The sequence below is a fragment of the Ornithodoros turicata genome, unplaced genomic scaffold, assembly GCF_037126465.1.
Source record: "Ornithodoros turicata isolate Travis unplaced genomic scaffold, ASM3712646v1 Chromosome13, whole genome shotgun sequence".
Classification (NCBI taxonomy): domain Eukaryota; kingdom Metazoa; phylum Arthropoda; class Arachnida; order Ixodida; family Argasidae; genus Ornithodoros; species Ornithodoros turicata.
In genome coordinates, this window is record NW_026999307.1 from 3,819,281 (window position 1) to 3,844,770 (window position 25,490).

Consider the following 25,490-nt stretch of genomic DNA (forward strand, 5'->3'; position numbering starts at 1 on the left):
GGTGTAGGGAAATCCCTGCCTCACACATACATCATCCTGGCGGGAACGTCACGGAAACGTTACGTTTTTGCCCGCAATTTATCCACGTGGATTTGAAAGCGTTCAATGTCTACGCGGATCCACGGATATCCACGCGAACTCATTGTGGATTTCACCGCACACCTGCACATAAGGCACAGAAGAGAAGAACAGAGGCTCGACACGGAGCAACTGAATGTGAGGATTGCTGACTGTTGGATGTGACTTTGTTAAAAATCACACACAAATACCCATCTCATTTTCATTTCATTTATTGTACCTTATATGCCCTGGAAGGGCGTTATACAATAGGAGAAACGGAGCAACAAACAAAACACACGCAGTCAGGTAAACATTTCATAACAAACGTCCGGAATATGCAGAAACCACATATTGTGCAGGCTTCTACTGGAGGATGGTTACATTCATAAAGGTAATAATAAATGTAATGTTGAGTATTTGTAATCATCGGTATAACTAGATCTTTCTCTAATTGACAGGAGAGATCAATATGACTCGATGATTTCATTATGACACAGTGTGACGACGATGTTAGACTTCACCGCTGCCATACGTATTTTGTTGGGTATGCGTGAGGTCGTAAGAAAATTTGTTCAGAGATTTGCATATACGTTTCTACTCTTTTGGACTGTATTGGACAGACATTGGACTGTAAATTCGATTCACCGCTAAAGCTGTACATTAAGCATTCACCGGTCAATGACTGATCTGCCAAAATTCGCAACAGAGTTGAGGGACATAGCTTGGATGCCCAGAGGTAGAACACGAGAGTTGATCGGAAACAACAACAACAAAAAAAAGGCTGTCTTTGAGGCTTCGGCAGGGCCTGTCTTGCTGCGTTCTGCTATCAATTTAGTATACCCCCTTTAGTATTTTGTTGCTCACGGATACCCCTTCGGTGTTGTGTCGATGACACAGTACGATGCCGGAGTATTCCCATGGCGTGACTAGAGCGGACCTTCCGCACGGTTGTTCCAGTTTTCTGACACTACATCAACAATATGAATCCGGGTAAATCACGCCCGAATAATCACATGTAAGTACATGTAAAAGGTGGGTACAAAGTTGTTCCTCTCTGAGGGGTAGACAACAACACAAAACAGCAAAGACGCACCAGCAAAAATGGAAACGTTTTGTCGTAGAAGCTTTCAATTTCTGAAGTTATCTCATTAAGTGAAAAACTCGGCCACTTCATGTTTAGAGACCACCATTTGGTGAAAAAAATATTTTAATGCTGACAGACTTGTGATGTTCCTGCACTACTAGCATCCCCAGGTTTGTCAGATGCACATTGTGCGCAACGCGTCACGTTTCAATTTTCCAGGGGACAATGACTTTAATTTGATGCAAATGCAACAAACGGATTCTGCGATTTACTGCGATGCAACCGCGCGATAATCGTGCGTTTGTGCTGCAGTTTCTGCTGTTGTTGCCAGTTGATGTGTTAAGGCTAGCGGCATAACGAAGCACACTGTACAAAAAAGGTCACGACGCTTGAATATATGTTAGAACGCCTTCATCTCGAAGCATAATATTCTTGTTCAAGTAATTTAGAGAATCACCGCTTCTGGCTCAAGAACGAATACAACAACGAAACCGTGATTAAGGCAAAAAGGTGACGTTGTAAAATGCCCCCACGAGGTTTTGCCCTTCGTGCTCGTTGAACGCCGCTACTGTGACGAGACAGGGCACATTGGCCTTAAGACCCTGAAGAGCCACGGAGGATCGCGCGTTGACTTCTGTGACGTGTAGTACTCCTGCCGCAAAATTTGATTCGGGAGGACAGTACCAAGTGACTTCGTATCCACTTATCGGACCATTGGTTTGGAATGGAGGTACCCAGGAAACTTCGTGGCCGTCGCCAAATTTTGTGACATTGACGTTGCGAATCCGTCCAGGAACTGAAAAATAATGCGAAAACTGTACTCTTTCACTCTTGTGTATTAAAACGTATAGAGTACGTGCTTCCATTGGCATATTATGCATTTCTATTCATGTCACTTGCGACATGCAGTGTTTGTGCTGGGCAATGCACATTTTCTAAGCAGTTATCGGGATATGGTATTGCGGACGGGAAGACAAATGTCTTTTTTTTTTGTTTTCGTAGTACACTCCTAAACCCGTACCTTTTATTGTAACTTTTAGAAACATGTAACTTCTGTATAGACGTAGATTTCGAGATTTCTTATAGGTTACACCACTGTAACGTATATTTAGAGGTTAAAAGCGACCAAAGTCATGTCTTTACAACACGAATAGAAGTTACATCTCGGAAAAAACAAAAACATCTTGTTGTAACTTATAAATGTACCCTCTACTCCGACACTGTAACTTCTAAGCGAAATCTCCAACGATAATCTCTTTGTTAGTTTCTTATCGTTTGTTTTCCTTTTGTTTTTCAGCATAATGCCGCGTTTCAGCCTCCCATTCGAGACGACAGTTGCGAATCTACGCTGTTATTTTTTATCTGTTTCAGCGTCACCTATACGTCAACTACATGTTAGCAATGCTGTATGAACACAGATTATAAGTTCGCAGTCTGAAATACAGATAGTATGTTTCTTTCTAAAGGGTGGAAAACAAATGTCAATGCCGCAACCACCAAGATTTCCGATTTCGCTGCGTAGCCGAGCCTGGTCTAGGTCTATCCACAGTGAGAGCGGTTTCCTTGAAACGCTTAACGCTCGTCGTCCGTCCGTTAACAAGTGTAATCTGTTTTAATCAGTGGTTTTCCTCGCCTTTATCATAGTATCGTCAGGAACACCGGAAAAGCTAGATGTCGCTAGCAAACAAGTATATTTTTGGTGTTCTGAGGGGAATGTGTAGTGAGTGCGAAGATTGCAAAGAATATATAACCGAAAACGAACGTCACCACCGCAGCCCTAATTCACACACTTCATACACTGGGTAAGTGTACATTTTGTGCTAGGTACGTGCGTTATTTTGATAGCAAGAGCTCTTAGCGCATGTTTGTTGTGATTATGGCAAGCGTTTTGCGGTCCTGCATATGAACGCCACTTACGCTTGCTACTTTTCTGCTCTTACTTGGTCGCCAAGTCAATACACCGGCGTGCATTTTGCGAGCTGCGGATATATGCATCGAGATATATAATTCGCAGCTTCCTACTTGTTGTATTCTTACGATATTCTAAGACTCAATCGCGGAGTGAACGCCTTCCTGCATTTATGCTGATTTGTACCTTGTGCTTTGTACGGATTTGAATGGTTCCGTAAATGTTACTCTCATTGCCCAAACTTTTGTTCCCAGGATCCCACATGCAGGTTCACATACCGTCACCAGCGCAATGCAGTACCTCACAAACTCGTCCCAGAGCGCCTCCAACGCTGATAACGCAGTAATGTAGTGTCTCCTGCGTTACTATACACTCATATTCCTCAAGGTTGTGTGCGTTTTATGTAATACTGTATCGCCATTTGCGCTCGCCTCTGCAACACGAATGTGGAATAAATTTTTTTCTGCTGCAATTCTCCATTTCGTTGGGTGTGTTCAGCTTAGCAAACATAGGTCAGTTGTTTTCACTCGCTAGCTTCCTCGCACTTTTATGCATTGCTTCTCACTTAGAAGATAGTTCTTTTTTCCACATACATGGTAAAGCGACCATTGTTTCTCCTCACATCAGAATCGCACTTGTGCACAATGTGTCACCTCTCGACAGACTTCTGTTTTTGTAATATACATATGTTCAAGATCTCCTTTTCTGCTGGTTCATTTTGGTACCTTGGTGTGTTCTGTAAATGTCTGTCGATATCCCACGCACAGGGTGTTTGTTTTTATTCGCATCACACCAGCGCTCATTTGACAGGTGGGTTATGTTAATTTTCGCAAATTAACCCATCCGTAGTTACAAACATTTCCGACATTTCCTGACGCATGTGTTTGTAACTACGGATCGACTAATTAGCAAAAATTCACATAACCCACCTGCCAAATGAGCGCTACTCTGTTGCGAATAAAAATGAACATCCTGTATAAAAAGCCGCACGTTGGCGTAACCTTTACGGGCAGGTGCTGGATTGAAGGCCGTAACCTCTAATTAGTGGGTTTTCTTGTAACTTTTATAAAAGGGGTCGCTCAGAGGGTACCTGGTAGCTTCTGAAATAGAGGGTAAAATATTGCGATTTTTTACCCTTTACTAAAGGGTACGGAGTTAAGAGTGTAGGGTTGACACGAAGTAGTCGTGCACATGTATGCGAGTCTGAATTCGTAGTATATGCAATGCATGCATGCGTGCAAGTAAACGTCAGGAGCTTTTACACGGGCATATTAACCTATACATCGAACTGCCTCTGCCGAAATTTGGGCCTCTGACGAAATAATACTTTACCACTTTGGCTGACGCCTATCTGCATTGCCGCACACACGAATTTAGTTTAGCAAGCCTCCTCCCTGCTGCCCTAGCAACGTGCCACATGGCCTAGAGAGACAGACTGGTCAGTTACGCGACATTGGAAATATTTCGGGTACGTTGACAGAATGGCGTAAATGCAGGCTAGCTGGTAGATAAATTCCATGATAGGCAAGCCTGAACAGGTAAACAAACACAAACACGAAGGCTTCGTGTTTGTGTTTGTTTACGTGTCTTGCCCATCGCTCAGGCTTGCCTATCATGGAATTTCTGGTACGTCATCGCCCTTTCCCATGGGGATGCTCCAGTACAAAATAAAACTATAACCTTGTATTGCGTCGTACTCACCGGATGGCAGCGTCCGAAATGTTACCGACGTCCACTGGCCACAGTAAACTTGCTCCGTAATCGTCAGACACAACCGGATGGACGCAGTGTAGTTATTCCACGACATCAGTCCAGTCACTGCCTTAGAACTGTCGTTTCCGGATAGCACCTCTTCATCCCCTGGGGTTAATTTCGTTAGGTAGTAAAAGACAGCGTCGCCTTTTACTTTCGCTGGACTCCAAGAAAACTTCGCAGAACAACAATCCAAGTTAAGCAGCACAAAGTCTTTTATCTCTGGCACCCCGGTAGCAATCGTCGTGTTCAGGGAAGTTCCATTCACGGTGAAACCGTCGTGCTGGACGAAAGCCGTAACGGCAACGGTGTACCTTACAAGATCTTCGGCAGCCTTGAGGGCGACACGAGCTCCATGTGTCTGTGTGACTTCTTCGCTGCAGTCCGAAAGATCTTGGCGGCAAACACTGACTATAAACTCCAACGGGTCAAGCAGAGGAACTTCTGGTGCACTCCAGTTCACAATGAGAGCTTGGGTGTCGTTGTGAGGTTCTATTGTAACTTTCAGGTTACGAACGGGTGGAAGAGGCAGAGGTTGTGTAGAGCCCACAACCTTAGCAGTAGGCCCCTCGAATGTGACGTTTCCTTCCTTGTTTGTCCTGAACACTTCTATATTGTACTTGGTACTAGGAAGAAGTGACGTTAAGTTGTACGCCGTGCCGTTAATGATAGCATTGTCTCTTTTCTCAATGCCCATTGCTTTCCAAGATACGTTGTACCCAAGGAGTGGGCCATTAGTCCTTTCGGGGTGGTTCCATGTTACGGATATGGATGTCGCGCTGATTCCTCTGGCTCGCAGCTCTTGCGGCTCCCCTGGAACTGATAATATAATGAATTAACATATACTAATTCACAGCACAATAATTTACCTAACAGGAAGCTAACAATTGATCTTTAACTGCGCAAAAGCGTAACCGATCTTAGCATGCAAAATTTGCATACGGCGTGGGCTCATTGGTTACCCGTAGGGCTCCGTTTCAGGTGTGTGTGTGTGTGTGTGTGCGCGTGCGGGGGGGAGGGCATTATTTGATATTTTCTCATCTTCTGGGATGAGCTTCAAATGACGTGAACTTCATCACGACGCCGTTTTCCGTTCTCTCCGTTCTCCTCCCAATAAAAGTCTCCCCACAAACAGTTCGGGTGGGCAGGAGTGGAGAGCACTGAATCATTCGCGATGGCCAAGAGGCGCGGCAATGCCTGTCAACTGATTTCCCCTTTTTTACGGCGATAGCTGTATGGGATAACTTTTGTGAAGGCCGGTGTGTGGTTCCTCCAGTTTTATGCGGCGCGCCATATGTTTGGCGCAGCAGCAAGTCGGAAAGCAGATACGAACAGAAAAAGGCAAACGCAGTCAACACAGGCAGTCCACAGTGCTGGACAAACGTTTACGGAATGCGCGAGCGGAGTATCGTCTCCCCACCTTGTTCCTGTCTGTCAAGGTATTCATTTATATAACATTTAGTTAATAGTCGGCTGAATATGATATGCCTTGCTCGTTTGAGTATGGAGTTGCACACCGTATTTTCTTGTCATTTTGCAGCAACAGTTGTATATGCGGTGTTAAGCATCGAATAGCGTGCGTGCGCCGTGCCCCCCCCCCCTCCGGCCTGGCTCCAGCAAGTAAACATTCCCGTTGCAGCACGATCGCATATTAGAACACTGTTCTACTTGGTTAACCTGGTGTGCTGTGTAAGGAAGCTTCTGTTACTCATTATAATGTCTTTTCTTTTAAAGTGAGCGGTTACAACGAACTGTAACGTGGTCCGCGATATCCAGTCTTCTTTTCCAAGCACTACGGTTAGCTTGTAGCCTACACTATATTTTGTCTCTCCAGACGCTTTGTACGTCTAACAACCTAGACGGATTATGACTAATCCGGCTACCAAGCAGACGAGGTCAATCATGTCGTGGGAACGTCGGACCCAGAGTCGCCAGGCAGTGCCAAAACGGGCCCATTTTCCCCGAGGCAACTTTCCCGCAAGTGGAAGCAAGGCTGTAGGCTTGCTCGTTTGTTATTTGTTCAAAGGGAGACACGACAACTCTTCATTTAAAGGGACTATCACTGCCATTTCGGTCGATTACCGCAACATTCCTCGGTGGTCTCTGACAATGACAGCGAAAGGCCCAAGCAGAGCCGTCGCGAGGCGAGTTTGCGCACTGGACAGGGTAAACATTAAGTGCCCGCCCATGTCTCTCACTGCCGTCAGAAGCTTTGTAAACAAATAAAATAAAACGCTCCCATTCCCTATTTTTTCTTTCAATCATCATCATCATCAAAACGCTCATCCGCACTGCCGAGATTGTAAATCCAAATTATCTTCATTCCCGCTGTCTACTGTAGCGGCACTGTGCGTAGCCGACGATGAAGATGTCACCAGGCGCGTGTTGCCCACGCCCACGCTCTTCTGCACCAGCCACTCAGTCATTCTCATTCTTTTTCCCAGCTGTTCGCCAGTAAACAGTCTAGTCCCGCCTTACGCCTCCGGTCTCCTTCACTCTCAGCCTAACATAACTGGTGACCTGAACGGCACCATGATGACCCCCGATACCACAGCGGCGCCACTCCCATTTCCACCGTTCTGGACGCAGGATCCTGAGCTGTGGTTCGCTCAGATGGAGCGACAGTACAACGTCAGCTGCTCGCGGTATATCTTTTCATCAAGCACTTCCGCCATTTTCTGGAGGGACGCCACTTCACAGTCTACACAGATCACAAGCCCCTGATATTCGCCATCTCATCAGGAGCAAAGAGCCACTCGCCGCGCGAATTACGTCACCTCTCTTCCATTGCCGAATTCACCACCGACGTTCGCTATCTCTCAGGCACCGACAACATCGTCGCCGACGATCTCTCACGAGTGCCGATCGCAGCGGTTACCGATGGATTTCCCGCCTCGATTGATTACTCACCATTGGCAGAAGCGCAAGAGCCCGACGCCGAGATTCAAGAGCTGCTGCTTTCTTCGTACTCTCTCGACATCAAGCGCGTGCTGATTCCCCGCTGATTCCCCGCTGTGAGACCGCTGATTCCCTGCATGCCTTGCTCTGTGACGTAGCCACGGGAACCCCACGACCTCTCATCCCTCAAGCCTTTCGACGCCGCGTTTTTGACCTTTGTCACTCTCTTCATCACCCGGGCATCGAGACCACACAGCGGCTCATTGCCTCACGTTTTGTGTGGCCTGGCATGAACCGGGACATCCGTCAGTGGGCCCGGTCATGCGTGGCTTGCCCGCGCTCCAAGGCGTCACAAGTGTCACACAATCTCACCGCCATCGCAGTTCCCGGAGCCGGACGGACGTTTTCGACATGTCCATCTAGACCTTGTTGGACCCCTTCCACCTTCTAAGGGCTGCGCCTACCTGTTCACTTGCATAGATCGTTTCACGCGCTGGCACGAGGCCGTACCCATCCAAGACATCACCGCCGACACCGTCGTCCACACGTTCCTCCACTCGTGGGTCGCTCGCTTTGGGGCTCCAGCGGTTATCACCACCGATAGAGGCAGGCAGTTTACGTCCCATCTATTCGCCGACGTATGCCGCTTCCTGGGCGCTCGCCACCTGCAGACGACGGCCTACCATCCCAGTGCTAATGGCATAGTCGAACGTCTTCATCGAGCCCCGGAGAATGCGCTTCGCACTTAGCCCACTGGCCGCTGGGTGGAGCGTCTACCCCTTGCACTTTTGGCCATCCGAGTGGCCATCATGTCCGACTTTCCTGTTTCTACCGCAAGTCTCGTCTTTGGGACGCCCCTACGACTTCCGGGACAGTTTTTCGACAGCGCCACGGCACAGCAGCCAGCCCCAGACCCATTGCTATTCGCTGCTCGCCTGCAGGCCTACTGTGCGGATCTCGGTCCGCCCCCGACTCGCTCATCATAACGCCCCACCTTCGTCCACCCAGAACTGGCCACGTCCACCCACCTCTTCCTGCGCCACGACGCCACTCGTAGACCTCTCCAGCCTCCGTACGACGGCCCGTACCTCGTCCACGCCCGCCAAGGCAAGACTGTGACCATCCAACCGCCGAACGGCCGAGAGGTCGTGTCCATCGACAGGGTGAAGCCGGCCTTCCTCCTGCCGGACGCCTCGGCTCCAGCATCACGCATGCCCCTGCTAAAACCTTCTGCACCTTTACCTGCAGCACCTTCGCCGAGAAGGGCCCGCCTTCGGTGCGACTCGTGCCGTCGCGGCCTTCGGTCCAGCCGGGGAGCCCTTGTAGCGGCACTGTGCGTAGCCGACGATGAAGATGTCACCAGGCGCGTGTTGCCCACGCCCACGCTCTTCTGCATCAGCCACCACGTCATTCTCATTCTTTTTCCCAGCTGTTCGCCAGTAAACAGCCTAGTCCCGCCTTACGCCCCCGGTCTCCTTCACTCTCGGCCTAACACTACTGTACAAAAACGTGCTAAGGCCTGCCGTTCGGCGCCCTCTCTGGCGAGGGTGCCCGGGGCAGCTGCACCTCTCGCCACACGGGTACGGATTCCGGTCCCAAGTGAATAGGTTTCGTATATGCTGAGCAATCTGACTAAATACATCGCAAGAGCAGACGACGTATTCTGGATGTCCTTCTCCATAAAATCCCCGAAGCCCCCCGCCAATGCCAGCCGCCAATTCTCTAGCATTCCACAGAACAAAGTTCCCATAGAGTGCTCCATGCTCAAAGATCTCTCCTTGCACCTGGTTGTAATACGCAGGGTCGTGCAATAGTTGCAGCTCTGCTTCGTTTTCACACACGTATCGAGATTCCGCGCTTAGCAAGTCACGAAGGGCGGTGTCCTTTACAGAGTAGGGGCACTTCACTTCAACTGTATACCAAGGCCAGCAGACCAGAGCAGTCACACTCTACAATATATTCGTCTGTGGCTTCAAAATAGAAAAAAGGGTGTGACTTTGACACCATGAGTCCAGTTGCCCTGGACCTCACATTGGTGTGATCCTCAGCGGCAACCGATTTGTAGGCAGATACTGCACTCGCCTTATTATTTCTTCCATACATATTCTTTTGTGGAAAACTGATCGTTCCTTGGGTAACATATTCTTTGAATCAAACTACGAGAAGGGGTAGTTAAGTTTGCATAACAGGCGGATTTTAAGTTCGATGCTGTCATCCTCCCAGTTCGATATTCATACCATTGTGCTGAGCGTGCTTGCTTATCAATGGCCAGTTCACCAGCATTATCAATCTGCAGCTTATCTGCAATAGCTTTACACTTCTCTACTGAGGTGCCCCAGTCCATGTCCACTGCACGAGCGTCTTGCAAAGTGTCAACAAAGAGGCCCTACTCTTTGCTGCTGTTGGCACATAGAGATCACTGAAGCGGGGCAGTGTGCCAGCACACACAGGCCGTAACCCTGTGCTAACCAGCCTGTCAAAAAGCTTCTTCCACTCCTCTTCTGTAGGTTTTGGACTATGGGTACTCGTTGCGTCACTTTTTCGGGCTGAGGCAACGACCCATCCAACTTCCGTTTGCGTGCGAGGGGAAGAAAGATTCGTTTCTCCAATTGGTGCAGGTACAACCTTTCATGTGTGTGCGTGCAGGGAGCCAAGAGTTGCTTCTGTCTGTGCATGAGCTGTTTCTCAATATGTTTCTCCCAATATCTATGTAAAAAAGAAGTGCTGCTGTGTTGGAGCACACCTCCCCTGTATCTGCCATGCATGTGCAGTGTCCAAACACGACTTTCCCCATCTTGCTTCACCAGGACCCAGGACCCAAGGACGGACTATCCTTGCGTTTCCTGACCAAGAGCGAGGGAGGCTCCACCATCTGGATGCGGGCCAATAGGAGAACGCGGAGGGCAGGCACTTCCCAAGCCTCTGCTTTCGCCTAAGAGATGGCGCAGCGTTATCGTTGTTTCGCGTGTCGCAAGGCTTCTGCCATGGGGCTCCAATCTAACCAACGGCTTCGCCGTCCGTTAACTGGCGTCCGCGCGACTCCCGCTTGGCCGCATTCCGGACCGGACGCCTTCCGGCCGCGGCCGCATTCCCGCTTGGCCGCATGTTGACGGACGGTGAAGCCATTGGTTGGATTGGCGCGCCATGGCAGAAGACTTGCGGTGGACGAAATAACGGCAGCTACACTCCTGCCTAAGCCTCGTTCAGCCGTATGTTAGATTGGTGCGCCATGGCAGAAGCCTTGCGGCAGGCGAAATAACGGTAGGTGTACTCCCGTCTAAGCCTCGTTCAGCAGTAGGTTCATAGGGTTAATATAGAAAGAATCTAGAGAACGTACTTGGCGCGTCGTCAATGGGATCCTCCTGTCCCCGAGCGTGACCGCCCGTGCGCAGCCATCCGTTAGTCATGGACAGTGTTAGCGGACGAATTTCAGCCCCCTAACGACAGCGGATCTGCTCTGTTTGTTGCCAACCCTGTGCAGTCACGTGGGATGACCGAGATGAAAAAAGGGGGAACGAGCCGATGGAGGCAATGGCGCCCACCGTACGAAGCGAGGACAGCCGTGTAATTGCATTGATTAAGCACGAATCTTCGCGATATTTGCAGAATTGAGTAGTGCTATCGGAATCACAAGATAAACGTTGCCATAGCAAACGTGAATCACATCTTATCTATGAGATTACCTGCGACACCGCCAACCCTTTGCTTTCCACCAACACGGATGAAGATGTTTATCGCCTATGACGTGTTGAAGTGGCGTTTGTATGTTTTGCGAGCAAAATCAACAAATCGTTACCCATCGTAACAGATGTAGGCATGGATTTCCGAAGGCAACAGAATTCCAAAGATGAATACACGCAGTAAAAGGCCATTTTCATGCAGCTCTGCAAGCCAAGGGCAGCACACAAGCTAGTGTTCTAGTGGAAAATGTTCACAGCTTATTTGTTTAACGAATACATATGAGATACGCACATAGTACGCGGAATTTAGATACCAAGTGATGAATTTAGGAAAACGAGCACGTCAAGTTTAGCGGAATGAAGCAGCCAACGGAAGGCAACGCCTTCCATGACCAACGAATGGCAGCTCCCGCCTAGTCACGCTTTTTTGAGCGAGTCCGACCCCCCTGAGTTGGTTAGATTGGTGCGCTATGGCAGAAGCCTTGCGACACGCGAAACAAGGGTATCGCTGCGCCATCGCTTAGGCGAGAGCCGAGGCTTGGGAAGTGCATCGCCTCCGCGTCCTCCAATTAGCCATCATTCAGGAGGCGGAGCCTCCCTCGTTATTGGTCAACAAACACAAGGGCAGTCGCAGTCAAAGGCGGTGAAGAGATGCTCTGCGAGTGGCTCAACTAAAACAGAAAGGTTGCATACTGACATAACACACAAACAGTTAACGTTAGTGACGTTTGGAATGACACATGTTAACGCACAAATAACTTCGGTAAACCAAAATGAAGGTTGTCAATGCAACATGAAGCTTGACTGTATCGAGATCGCGATGCCACCCTTTCCGAACTTCAGCAGTTGCTCTTTGACCCAGCCACTCGTGACATAGTTGTACGCCTCGAGAGATTTGTGGGCATTCAGTTGTTTCCGCGTGACAAAGCTGGCCCTCGTTACCAAGTAATCGTGAATATCAATGCTGTCAATGTCGGCCACAAGTGGGTGCCTTTCTGGAATTCAGTTTCGCTAAGAACGAATGGGTCGACTCCACTAACTGTCACTTTATAGTTTGTGGAAATCTCTCATTCCCACTCTCGGGGTGTCCGCCCGTCCGCTCCCGGCGAGGAAGGCAGCACAATAAAATGCAATAACAAACAAAGAACAAAGGTTTATTTCCTACCAGACATGCATCCGTCACCGTCCTCACCGCACCGCCGACAGAGAAGAAACCATTCCCCAGTCACCTCTGGCTTTTAAGGATGTCTACCACGCCCCCTCGAGCGTACCGACTGGACTCTACGTACCGACCAATCTCACATCCCACCGGTGCTTAAGAAGACCAAGTCTCTTGGTCGAGACGCAAAGTGCAAAATGCTGCACGAAAGTCTAATAAAGTTCATAGTCCTGAAGATGAGATGGGCATCTCCTGGAGCGTTGAGGGTGGTGCTCGCTGCTCGAATGAGAAGGCAATGAAGAAGCCTGAGTGTCTCCAAGATCTGCCTGTTGTGTGTCGTGGTTGGGCTCTGGAATGGCGACTGGCGAGACTGGGGGTTGTATATCTTGATCTGTGACACATGCAACCGTTCGTGGCTGGTTGGTGAAGGCAGGGGGTCTTTTTGTAGGCAGTCTAGTGACGCAACTTGCACTTGTGCAGCGAAAATTGAGTGCGTCAGAATGACGTCATTAGCCATTTGTGGAGCTAGCTTCTGAGCTGCGGTGACTATCACACCAGAGGCCGCGTGCTGGAGCTGGACTGGCCTAGGGGGTTCGAAGATGAGACGGGCATGTGCGGATTCGAACCAATCTTCACCAATGATGAAGGGAAGAACATTATGTTCCAAAACGGCAGCTTCGACGATACCCGTAACAGTGCCGATCGCTATCTTCAGCAAGGCTGTGCCTGCTGGGAGTACTGTGCTACCTCCAACCAGTGATTTCCCCAGAAATTCACTGCTGAGGGGGTGCCGAGCTTTCAAGGGGACGGGGGGTATGCTTGGTGATGGTTCCACTTACGAAATTTTTCTTAGACACGGAAAGAACCGTGGCACAATGGTGACATATCTGCGGAGCTTTCCCGTTTTATTTGTACATGTTAATACGTTACAACACAGTACAGTAGAACACAGATTCATTATGAGCGGCATTTCAACATTAAGATGCACAATCGCACGACCGATAAATAAAAAAGGCTTTCACCTTGGCTCACGAAACTCAATGAATACCTAGCAACCAACGGTGAAGAGAAAAAAGACGAAAAAAGCAGAATCCCTCGCTTGATTGAGTTGGGCGCAAATGATTCCTTGTGATCCACATTGAGTTTGCATGCCCGAACGCATTTTTTTTCGTATGCGCGTACTATATGAATAATGGGACAGTGATTTTCAGGTGAATTTGGGCAAATGCATGGTAGGATCATCTGCATCACTGTGGTCCTACAGCCCAAGTTTGATAGTACAGGATGTAATTCGCTGCGCCGGACTCATTATTAGAATGTGTTGGTGGCCGTGTTGGGTGGTGTACCCTGAGAAATTTCAGGGGGGTGTTCCAAAAATGCAGGGAGGGTGTACCCCCCCCCCCCCCTGACGGGGGTGTAGGGAAATCCCTGCCTCCAACGACAGCGAGTGGCGGCATAGTCCAAGGATTCAGCATGTGACCAGGGACGAGAGATTTCGAGATCTTTGATCCTGAAGGTGATCACGATCACGATCACGAGGGTGATCTTTGATCCTGAATCTGGGAAGGCTTCACATTCTCCTATTCCCGTGACACTGGCAGTAAAAAATGGGCATTGCAATTGCGATTCCTCCAAGGCCATCGGAGTGCTGTGCAAAGAGGGTTGTGACGTTGTTGCTGGGCTTGGGGTGCTTACTGACGAAGGCGCCGAAGAGCGGCAGCTGTGGCACTTTGACGCTAGATGACCAAGCTTTTTACACTTGTAACATACTGCTTGTTACATGTCTTGAGCACTGCGACAAGCTGGTGCACCGTACTGGGCTGAAATAGCTTGGTGCCTGGCGTCCTGCTGGTCTGCTGGCAAGTCCGCGAGGACGAGAATGTGCTGATGCAACTGCTGACGACTGGGAAACTGACGCTTGTGTTGATGGTTCCGATGGCTTAGTTGTCCGAGGCGACTGTGTGGCAGGCTTCTGTTGTGCAGATGTCGACAATGAGGGACTTGCGTTGTTTTGCTTATAAGCACATTTGTCGAAACTGCAACAGGTCGTGATAAAGCCTTTGACCGTTTGTGGCCTGTTGGCTGCTAGGGCTGCGGAGATGTGTTGCTCACGTATACTTTGAAGCAAGTAGTCATTTTTTTGCGCGTCACTGAGAGTGACAGGACAGCGTTCAGTGACCCGTAGCTTCGCAAAAGCGTACTGATGGAGAGACTGACCATGTTCCTGAGTCACTTTCATGACTTGGTTTTGCCACTTAATCAGGGTCAAGTCCGGAGAAAACGTTTTTTGAACAGCTGCGCTCCATGTTGTCCAAGTGTCAAACTGGCTTCCAAACGCGAGGTGCCAATTACGAGCATCGCCTTTGAGCTTGCTTGCGGCAATCAGGCGGGTCGTAGCGTCCTCCCAAGACGCAAGTTGCTGGACACGTCGAACATCCTCCAACCACATTTTAACATTTTGCTTCCGTGAGTCTTCGAACTGTGGTATGGATGATGATAGATCCGGCAGCGTCGTTAGAGTTGTCGTCGGGCGTGGCATATGCTGAAGCAAAGCTGACAGGTTTTGTAGCGTGGCGGGGTCCAATTGTATCGTGGGGGCACCTGTGCTGGTTGAAGACGTCTGTTCGAGAGGCGGAGACGCTTCACGTTGCGCACTAATATTTGTCATCCAACGTTGCACAAGTTTATCCTTCGGACCAGCACTGCCCAACTGCCGTGCTTCCAGTTCTTCTCTGAGAAGTTCTACACTGAAGCGCGACGTTGTAGCAGCATCTAACTGTTCCCAAACAATACCTTGCATGGCGTTGAAACGGCGGGGCTTGGCGTGTAGATGAAATGCTTGACAAGGCGATGATAAGGCTTCAAAAGGGCTTGCTGTTGTGGCTGAATGGCTGGCTAAGGCTCATGGTCGACTGCGCCAAATATGAGTTGAGGCAGGGAAACAGTTTACTTTAACAATTTACTTAAAGAGTGCATATGGCTCGTGCTTAATACCTCGAGGCCGAGACGCTAACTGATTCTCTCCTCGGCCGTCCGGAAACCTGAGAGCGCGCTAAGAGCGACCACAGGTGTTCAAAATACCGGATGCCTGTCGGCTCGCGTTATCTGATCCTTGCGTGCCGATTCTGTGTGCGTCTGTGTGAGCTATTTGGCTGAGTCCGTCGGGTTTTACAAACTCACACTGGGAAGTAATATGCCAACTCCACCTTCGCAAGGCGTAAAACGCTTGACACCACTAAGGCAACAACGACTTTATTTTTGAGATGATGAACGTGAGGTTTCATTGCCAGGGGCAATACTCTACCCGATTGCTTATGGTGATGCGGGCACCTTCACAATAACGGCCGAAATCCTATGGTGTGTTCATAAATGTCAAACGGGCTTTGAAGCACAACGCTGTTGGGCTGGAGTTGGCCAGGGGCCAAGCAATTTTGAAAGAGAGAGGTGGCGAGAGCCCAGTCAACGGGGAGTCTCTGTGAGAGCTTCGCGGCCGCGCCAAGTGTGTCGCCACGGTAGTATCGATTGGGGCGCCATCACCTCACAAGACTTCTTCACCACGAAAACCAAACCAGGCTTAATAAGTGTACTTCTTCTACAAAAACTGGACAAAGTGCGAGCCTGCGTTTCTTTGAGTAAACCCGTTCTCTTCGATTTAGAATGTGTGTGTCACGTGGTCACATTCCCTCAACCGCCAGCAACCAATCCGAGGTGGGTGGTGCGGGAGGTGGAAGCTGGTGCGTTAGTGTGCGCTTTGTATCAACCTGTAATATTGAAAGTAAGCAACCGTAGAAATATTATGCGGTATGATGAATGTGCTTGGGTGGGGGCGTAAACTGTTGTGCGATTTTGTATTGCACAGATGTGATAGGGACCAGTTCCGGATATACGCCAAGCAAAAGCGCACTTGTAAGAATAAGAATACTCGTATCTCTGCGAAGGCAGTTCGGACGTGCAGAAAACGGAATTGTAGTATTCACAGTTGATCGATTACTTTCAGGTCCTCCGAGGTGCAGAACACGGAAATTGTTTTTTCCGGAAGCGTTGTGTAAGTACGGAAATCCACATTGACATGCCAAGGAACCTTGCAAATATTTAAAGACAACCTGAATGCCAAGCTACATGATACTGGGAAGGAGGTCACAAAGCATGCCTCCTCCAGAAGAGGCTTGTTGCGAAGAAACCCTGTGATGTGCTTGTTAGCACTGTAGTTATACTTTTCTGCAACGCTTGTGCAGCCATTTCGAGAAAAGTGGTGACATCATATTTGCATATCTATGAATAAGCTTGATAAATACCTGTGTCGTAATGTTTGTCGGCCCGGGCCCGGCTCGGCCCGCCGAGCTGGCGTCTTTTGTTGGCCCGGGCCGTGCCCGGCCCGGAGCACACACCCGATAAGAAGTCCGGCCAAGCCCGGGGGCCGGGTCGGGCCCGGGCCCGTGGACAGCACGCTCTAGCGTGGACAGCGAAATCTGGCGAAGAGCGGGAGTGGCCCCTCGACGGCAGCCAATAGGACCGCTCCACGCGCTATCATTTCACAAGCGGAGGTGGCGGGCATTTCGGGAACTGGGAAGCATGCTGTCGCCCTCCCGCTGCTGTCTGAGGGTGCTTTTGTAGCGCTCACGACGCGAATATGCTTCTGTGTACCACCATAACTTTTCTATGTGTAGCAAAATATTTATCAGTTAATTTGAAGTGAAAATTTAGCACGGACTAACGAAACGCCCTCTAGGGCGTCACTGTCCGCCGCAGTGTAACTATGTGCATGCGGCTCGTCCCCCCGTTTTTCCGTCGAGTTGTCGTGCCGGTGGGAAGGTTGGCCGTTTTTTTCGTCGAGAAATCGCCGTATGCGGTTACGCTTATTACTAACATGAAATGGTTTACGATACCATTTCGTGAAGGCAACGTCAATGGGGAAGTGATGCGGAAGATTCCTCCTCGTTCGCTGTTGACACAACTTACTTGTGAGGTATGTGCAAACCAAACGTAAATATGGGCTCCCAGAAGTGCGCGTGTGGAAGTTAAGAAGGGGTGGAGAAACACGACAGTATAAGAAGGGCGTGGAGTAGAACTTCGGAGCCGATTTCAAGCTTGCGTGTTAAAACGCTTTCCTGGGAATTTCTTTTAAATTTTTTGTTGTATGAGTGTCTCGACAACGCGAAGTGTCTTACACAAGAATATTATGCGTGTTCCGTAGATTCCATGGACATTTTAAGGCAGATCGGCAGCATCTGTCTGGTTGAAGTTAATCTAGTATTGAGCAGTTGAAAATCAAGACCAGCGTCTGTTTCAAGAAGTAACTTACCTGTCGGATCAGTGAAGAATTCAAGGTCCCTCTCGTCACCGTGCATCATATTTCCGTCCGGCAGGTCATTGAAAGCAGATATGCGGAATGCGTACTGTGTGTACGGCTCCAGTTCAGTCAGTGTGGCCTCTGTGTCATTGCCTCGCTGAATCGTGTAGGCCGTCGTCACCGCGCAGAACCCTTTGGGGCACGCCATAAACCTGTAGCCATCCACGGGACCTTGTGGGTCGTCGGGTTCTCGCCATGCTATTTCAGCGAACGTTGCGTTGTGTTGGACCACCCGGACGTCCTTGGGTTTACTGGGGCCTGCAATACGGCAAACACTTAAGAATGTATCCAAAGTACAGTACGAATGTGACATGTTATCTAGACTTCACAGGTCGTCTCCGCGCGCTGTTTAGGTTACATGTGAAGGCATACGAATGTACACAAGTCTGTAGTGGATTTGACCTGAATCGTATGAATCCTTCAACACCATGTACTTCACTCACACAACAAATGCGATACATATTAGAGCACTGCACGGGCCCTGGCTTATCCGAAGATACGAGCACGGCCTGGTCCGCGCGTCGGACTGGGCAGGGCTTTGCGTTTTTTTAGGCGTGCCTGGGCCGGGCACGGGTTTCAGCCACCAGGCCCGGGCCGGGTACGGGCTTGAGAACGCTGGCCATGGTCCGGCATGTACGCGAATATATTTCACGAGACTGAACAGCTCAATTTTCATGTCACTTTTCTTTTCTTTTTTATTGGGTATGGGATATTATGGTCTTTGAGAACTCTCACCTCTTTTATATGTGATTATGCTTATTTCACACACACGTGCACGCACACACATTTGGGGACGATTGGTGTGGCGCGCGCGCTGAGAGTCCGGCACCAGGGTCCGTTAGGTTAGGTCTTCTGGGAAAATTAGGCCTGTGCAGTGTTCTAATACATATATGTTCAATGGCGTTAGCAACACCTCTGGAGGCCGCAGTGCAACACAGCATTGATGCCCCACCGAGACGCACCGTCCTGGCAAGACATTAATGTTCCAGTATATTTGCAATACTTCTGGAGATTGCAGTGCAAAGCCAGGAGGCATGCAAGATCGAAAAATAAGCCGAAGATGCGTGGATGCACGTGAGGCATATGTTAACGTGATAGCGCGTTCCACGATTTTAAAGAAACAAAGACGCTTTAAATAATGACTTTCACCAATTCTGCTATCTCTAATTTCCATTAAGGAAACTAGTTACAAAGTCGAGGGACGTTTTTTTTTATCTAGTACGCTACAAGGCCTCACTACATTGTTGCAACGGGGTACATACTAATACAAGTAAATAATAAGTGCAACATGGGAAAAAATAACATAAAAAGCACACATGTATACAACACGCACTCAGGTTCCGACATGCTTCCACTCGCTTATGGTACAAGGAAAGAATGAATGTTCGAAAACGTCAGTTTTATATCTGTACGGCTGAACATTCTTCTCATGATCGAAGCTCAGTGAGATATACGATGGAGGTACCAAGAACGATGAAGAAGATGGAGTAGAGAAGAAGAATCTAACACGAATTAACAGCGGCAGCCGCTCAGGGGTGGTGTAGACAATTTCGCCTCTGCATTTTTGACAAATAATTATTAAATGATTTTACAACAGAGTTTCTACTGAGTGTATTTTATTTAACAGTCCCTCACGTAGCGAGACGATGAGTGCTTTGTGGTCATAGAACATGTGGTAAGAGTTGACAGTTCTATCACCAATGTTCGATTCTCGAAGACCAGGTCGATGCAGGAGTTGTAGACGGTGGTGGTTCCTGTCATGTCATACGTGTCAGTGTGATACGTAGCACTCAAGCGAGCTCTTTGCATCCATTCTCGTTGATCGGCTCGGCGTCGTTCTTTGGTAGGCAGCTTTTTTTGCAGGCGAGGCCTTCGGTCATCCCAGCCTCACTCGATAATTTCGACGCCTAGACAACACACTAAGCGGTGCACGGACCTCAACTTACCATCCCGACGCAGCCCGTACACGAACCCACGCAGGCTTACCCGACACGATCCTGACCCGGCTGCCGAAAGCACGACTGAAGCCCGGTTCGCAGCTGCATAGGCGGATGCCTAATGCGATCCGTCCAACAGTTTATATCTACACTGTGCTGAGTAAACACCGTAAAGGGCGGATCCCATAACACGCGACAAGCGACACGCTACAGATTCTGTCGCTGTCGCCGTTGTCGCGGGAGCAGCTTCCCGGCCCATTTGTGAGGCGACAGCAGCTGGCGACAAAACTATATTGGCGAGAGAAGAATTCGTATTTTTCAATTGATTATGCGGCATATCTGTCAAAAACATCATAAAATTTCGACTGAAACGCCGCAGGAAGATAAACACCGAGAGAAATTTATACTACCGTAAGTTTGTTATAATATGTTTGTCTGTGGTGGCGCTGCAGTTCCATCCGTTTCCACACAATGTGCAATAGATTTTGGCTATACGCGATAACCATCGATTCGAACGGCTGCTTTCCCCTACAATCTCGAAATTTCATTAAAACAAAGGTGACTTGACACTCACGCTACGCTGTTTTCCCCGCATCTCTATGCTTTGTCGTTCGCTCCAGCTACATACCGCCAAATCTAGCGAGTTTTGGGCACGCGCCGGGCAACGGTGACTGGCGACAAGCGACAAATATCTACGGGGAGCAGATGCAGGATTTTGTAGCCGCGATACAGCTTTTTTGTCGCGAGAGCCCGGGTGCCGCCGCCGAATTTGTTGCTTGTCGCGTGTAGCTGTCGCTTCTCGCGCGTTATGGGATCCGCCCTTAAGCCACACATACTTGGAACTCGCAAGCAGAGCTTTGATGTGATGCCTGCTTTTAGCAATATGTGGGCGTCGAGTCCAGCGCGCGCGCCTGTACTGTACACGCCGCAGTCAGAGCGAGATCCTCAACATGGCGGAGCCCCGAACAACTCGTCGCCTATGTTGTAGCATTTTGGTAGACGCAAGGGGTACCAGATATACGGTTGCTTTGTTTACAAAACGAATCTTCAGGATTAAGTAATGCGAAAGAATGGCTCACAAAAGCTCGTCTCGACTCAGGTCCGAGGACTCTCGAACTAAAGCGAGCCCGGCCGGGGAGCCCGTAGTGGAAACAACTTTGACACCCTATTTCGGACCGCGGGCCGGGTCGGGCTCCGATTTTCGGACCAGCCGGCCATTTGTATTGTTCTACAACACGTAAGCAGAAGAAGAGAGAGACCACACCACACGCACGAACAAATAGAAGAGGACCGTAGGGAGGACGGTAGAAGAGGAGGAGGGTTATCGTTATTTTGTCACTGTCGATACGGACGCGTGCGCAGGATGACGCTTACCTCCGGGTAACGTCGTCACGTTCAGTGTAGCTGGTCGGCCGGGTACGTTGTAAGTCCCGAAACTTAGCCGAGCCTCCACTTTGAACTCGTATGCCGTCAGAGGTTTCAGTCCGCCGACGACAAAATGCTTCTTCGTATCTTGCCTGTAGTAGTAACACTTATGGTGGTCCGAGGTGCACCAGGACACTTGGTAGCCCGTGACCTCTTTGCTCGTATACGCTGGATATCCCCAAACCAGCTTCACTCGCCGACTCTCCACAATGGCGGCCTCTAAAGTAGGAGGCTCCGAAGGCACTGCAAATGAAAAGATATCCATTCATATTCATCACCAGGGAAGAGGGGTTGTCTGCACAATAAGGCTACAACTACTCGTGAAACACGGCAACCAGCTACATTGAGACTCCCAACTGAGGAAGATATTACAATACTAATGCTGTCTCTGCCCCGTTTCGAACGCTATAACGTCGCTTTTGTGTTTTTTTTTCCTATCAGTAAATAATGCACTTTGTTTGGGGTTACACTGCATTAGTATCAGTTGTGTATTCGCCGCATCTATGCGCCACACTGTTGGGACAGCCGCAGCGTACTGGAAAGCAGTGAAGAGATGCACGTGCCGCGAGCTGTTGCTTGCATAGAACTCCCGTAATAACTAGAAACCAAACCAGCGAAGGGGGGGGGGGGGGACATCTTAACATGGGAGCCGCCTTGATCGATACATTAGTTCTAGCGTGTTACGAACGGTGTCTCCTACGAGTTCTATGCGCCGGTTTTTCATGTCGCAGCACAAGGTGTAAACTGTACGACTCTCGTTCCCACGGCACACGGCATGGCACACGGAGCCCAGCGGAAGCAACCACGACTTTCATTAGACTGGATGCCATGGCGCCGAACGCGCCTGACCTCTACGCGTGGAAAGGCAGTGGCAGAATCCGACCGAATCCAAAATCTTGACCATGGCGCCTCCCGGGCTTGGACATTGGGAGAGGGTCTCGCCTCCGTTCAACTTATTTGCTCTCCCCCATTACTCTCTCTAGCGGCTTTTCTTCTAGCCTCTCTCCTTATGATTTCTGTGGTTGTTTGTCCGTTGCTTCTTTAAGCTGACTCTCTCCAGGTGCCTCTTCTTCTTGCTGAAATGGCAGCTCACCTCGCCGAAACGGGAGCGACGACGAGCGTTGGGATTAACCTTCAACTGGGCGACGACCACTGGAGCCGGAGACAGCTGCAGTGCCGCTTTGGCTGTGTTTGGTGCTTATGAGCGTCACTTTACACTAAGCGGTACAACTTCTACTAACAATAGTTTCTGTTAGGTGCTTTGTCATGAGTGATTTGTTTTCTTTTTCCTTTGACCGCTATTGTCTTTCTGTTTCTCCATATCTAGAACTCCCTGAAGAAACACTGAGCAATACGTAACTAGCCTCTTTTCAGTCCAAGAGCGTTGTTCCCAGACACACGTGTAGGTCTGTTCTACATTGCACTCTGTGATTCGCCTGCATGTTTTAAAGTGAGTGACCACGTATAACCCGAGCCGCACAACACTTTGACCCAATATTGGCTGGATACCGACAATACTGGTCTAGTACGGAACTAAGTCGTGTCAATATTGGGCCAAGATGTGTGCTGCTTGGGAACTGACGTAAAAATATCAACTTACTTTCGGGCATTGTATAGACGCTGATGGTCGCTGGTTCGCTGTAGAGCTTCTTCTCCCCTTTGGTGTTATAAGCGGTCAACGTGATAGTGTACTTCTGCCACGGTTTCAGGTTTGCGACTTTCTTAGAGTCAGGATTTGACTCCAAATAGTTGGAAGTCATGCTGTCGTCAGGGCACCGCTGCGTTGGGCAGACGTTCAGTCGATATCCATCGATGGGACCGTTTGGGTAAATTGGTTTTTGGATCTTTACCATCACGTCAAAAGGACCACTGCACCACCAGTTCAAAGATGGTTTAGAAGGATCTGGAAAACACGTTATTGTCATGGGTACAGGGAAAGCTACATTGACACACAACGTATTCGGAGGAACATCAGTCAAAGAGCCAAGATTTCAGCAACGCCATCTAGGCAAAAGAAGGCGCGCTAGTTACATATAGTGTTCCTCGAATCACAGCCGCGCCTTCTGCGAGACGTGGAGCGAGAGCCTTTCGTTCAAAAAGACAGGCATTCGGTGCCGTTCGGTGCTCAAAGTCGTCGGCACCGATTTGCTCAAGCAGACGGCAATCTAGTGTTCGGCGTAGCAAGGGTCCTATTCCCGTCAAAAGTAACCCACCTGATTTCTTTACCAACAGGGCAGAAGCATCACAGAGGGAAGCACTCCATTTCAAAAGAGCACAAATTCAACATGGGACCAGTAACACAAATTATATACGAGTAACAGTTATTAAGCAACACAAAAATGTTGGAACAGCGCTTCTTTATAGTGTTGGATGTCGGTTATTGAAGTGATGAAAGTGGGAAGCCGGTTCCATTCAATGGATGTTCGTAGCACAAATGATTCCGCAAGTGTTTGTGTTAAAGGTCAGCTATGCCGATATCCCAAATAGTCGAAACGATTGTGATATTCTGAAAGCCCACATCCAGCTCTCCCCAAAATGCACCTTCATTCTCTCAGTTCGGTAGAGTACCATGTCAAAAAAATAGATAATTCATTCCGAAACACACATGGGCGCAGCCATTTTTATGACGTAGATGCACCCGAACGGGCATTGTGACGTGTACGCGCCTTCGTACTTGTCAGTGGATTTCAGCTACGGCTTCTCACGGCTTCACGTATCTGTGCTTGAAGATGGCGGACAGCCGGGTTCCACCGTTCCGCGATAAGTAAACAGTGCAGCAGCAGCGAACTCATTCGCGAACCAACCCCTGTGCGATGTTGTGACTGGAATTCGTCGTTTGTGTTTTGTGAGCACGTACAATTTGTATCAAGTCGCGTCTGCGTTAGCCCCTTTGCAGCACTTGCCCATTGTAGAGACTGACGTTTCGACAGCCGTGTTAGCAAGAAAATGCCGACAGCATTTTATTCGTGCAGGAAAAAATTGTGCTATGTATTTGAGAAACCGCATACTGCAATGGCACAGGTTTTACGTACGATTTATCAATGTGCAACAGCGTCGACGATGGTATGTAACGATGAGAGACGTAAAACGAAATACAAATCACATTTTAAACATTTTGTGAGATTCTGTGCATTTTCCAGAAGCTTTCTTTGAATCACACACTCCCATGTCACGCTGCGTTGTGTGGCACGCTACAAACTACTGCATTTTATGTCTAACATCTGGATATTGTTTGTAATGAGCACCGTCGCACGAAAACATGCACACGAAAGCTCCAGTAGCCATGTGGTTGCACACTATGCAGACGCAAAAGAAGTACCAGAGCACATATTGCCTCTTAGAAATGGTGTTTTTAGAAATGTGGTGTCTGAAAAGTTAGGGCATAGCATAAATCCTAGAAATCAGGTGCACCTTATGCTTCTGTAGAGTGCTCTTTCAATTCACAATGCAGCCCATGGGGTGTAAAAGTGTTAGAGGCAATTATGTGACTTGTCGTCCTGGGTGACATCACTGGCCAGCCTTGGAATCAATTCCGTGCTCAGGAATTATTGTACAAATCGCTTTGTATGTAGGACATGATAAGCAATATGTAAGTTGCAACCTTGTCTGCAGCATTCTCGATTGCCTCTTACCTTTACAGTTAGAGACACGTTACCAAACCATTTGCAAAGGGTACTCCTACAGGGTCCGCGTAACTTGATTTTTTTAATTTATAGGATTTATAAAAAATAAGTATACAATAAGTAATATAAAATTTATATGAAATAAAAAATAAAACTTATCAAAATAAATGAAAAGGCTTCATGGAAGCAATCCGTTAGCATACCCATTGCACATAAAGTACAATTATATATGCTTGGACATCATCTAATTAATCTTCTGAACCATATGTGTGGCTGCATACGAAATTTTTTAAGCACATGCTCTACCTTCCTATTCCTACATGTGCACACGAATAACAGTGAATATATGTGAAGTGGCAAAAAGCAACGCTAGACTCTACCATCATTGTGCACCTTTAACTTTTCCGCATTTATGTCTTGTAAACAGGGAATATCTCACTAGAAAAGAAGACATTTGTGCATTGTTTGGCAAGCAAATAAATATATTTATTTACATTTTCCATCAATCAACAATGTTGTGACCTGGTGCAAATGTTAATGTCAACAAGGAAAGTACTTACAAATTATTCCTATGTGCTCAAATGTAGATATGACAATTATGTTTTTGTACCTC

General features: G+C 48.6%; 1 protein-coding gene across 1 annotated transcript in view; it reads right to left on the reverse strand.

The window, feature by feature from the left end:
- Positions 1–274: 274 nt before the first annotated feature.
- Positions 275–25,490, reverse strand: part of LOC135372101 (receptor-type tyrosine-protein phosphatase delta-like) — a 55,106-nt gene continuing 29,890 nt past the window's right edge. Inside the window, exons 5-9 of the mRNA XM_064605817.1 lie at positions 22,855–23,157; positions 21,204–21,497; positions 17,845–18,150; positions 4,755–5,624; positions 275–1,940 (exon numbers count right to left, since the gene is read on the reverse strand). Of these exons, the coding sequence (XP_064461887.1) occupies positions 1,642–1,940; positions 4,755–5,624; positions 17,845–18,150; positions 21,204–21,497; positions 22,855–23,157 (2,072 nt within the window). The 3' untranslated portion in view covers positions 275–1,641. The remainder of the gene's footprint in view (positions 1,941–4,754; positions 5,625–17,844; positions 18,151–21,203; positions 21,498–22,854; positions 23,158–25,490) is intronic.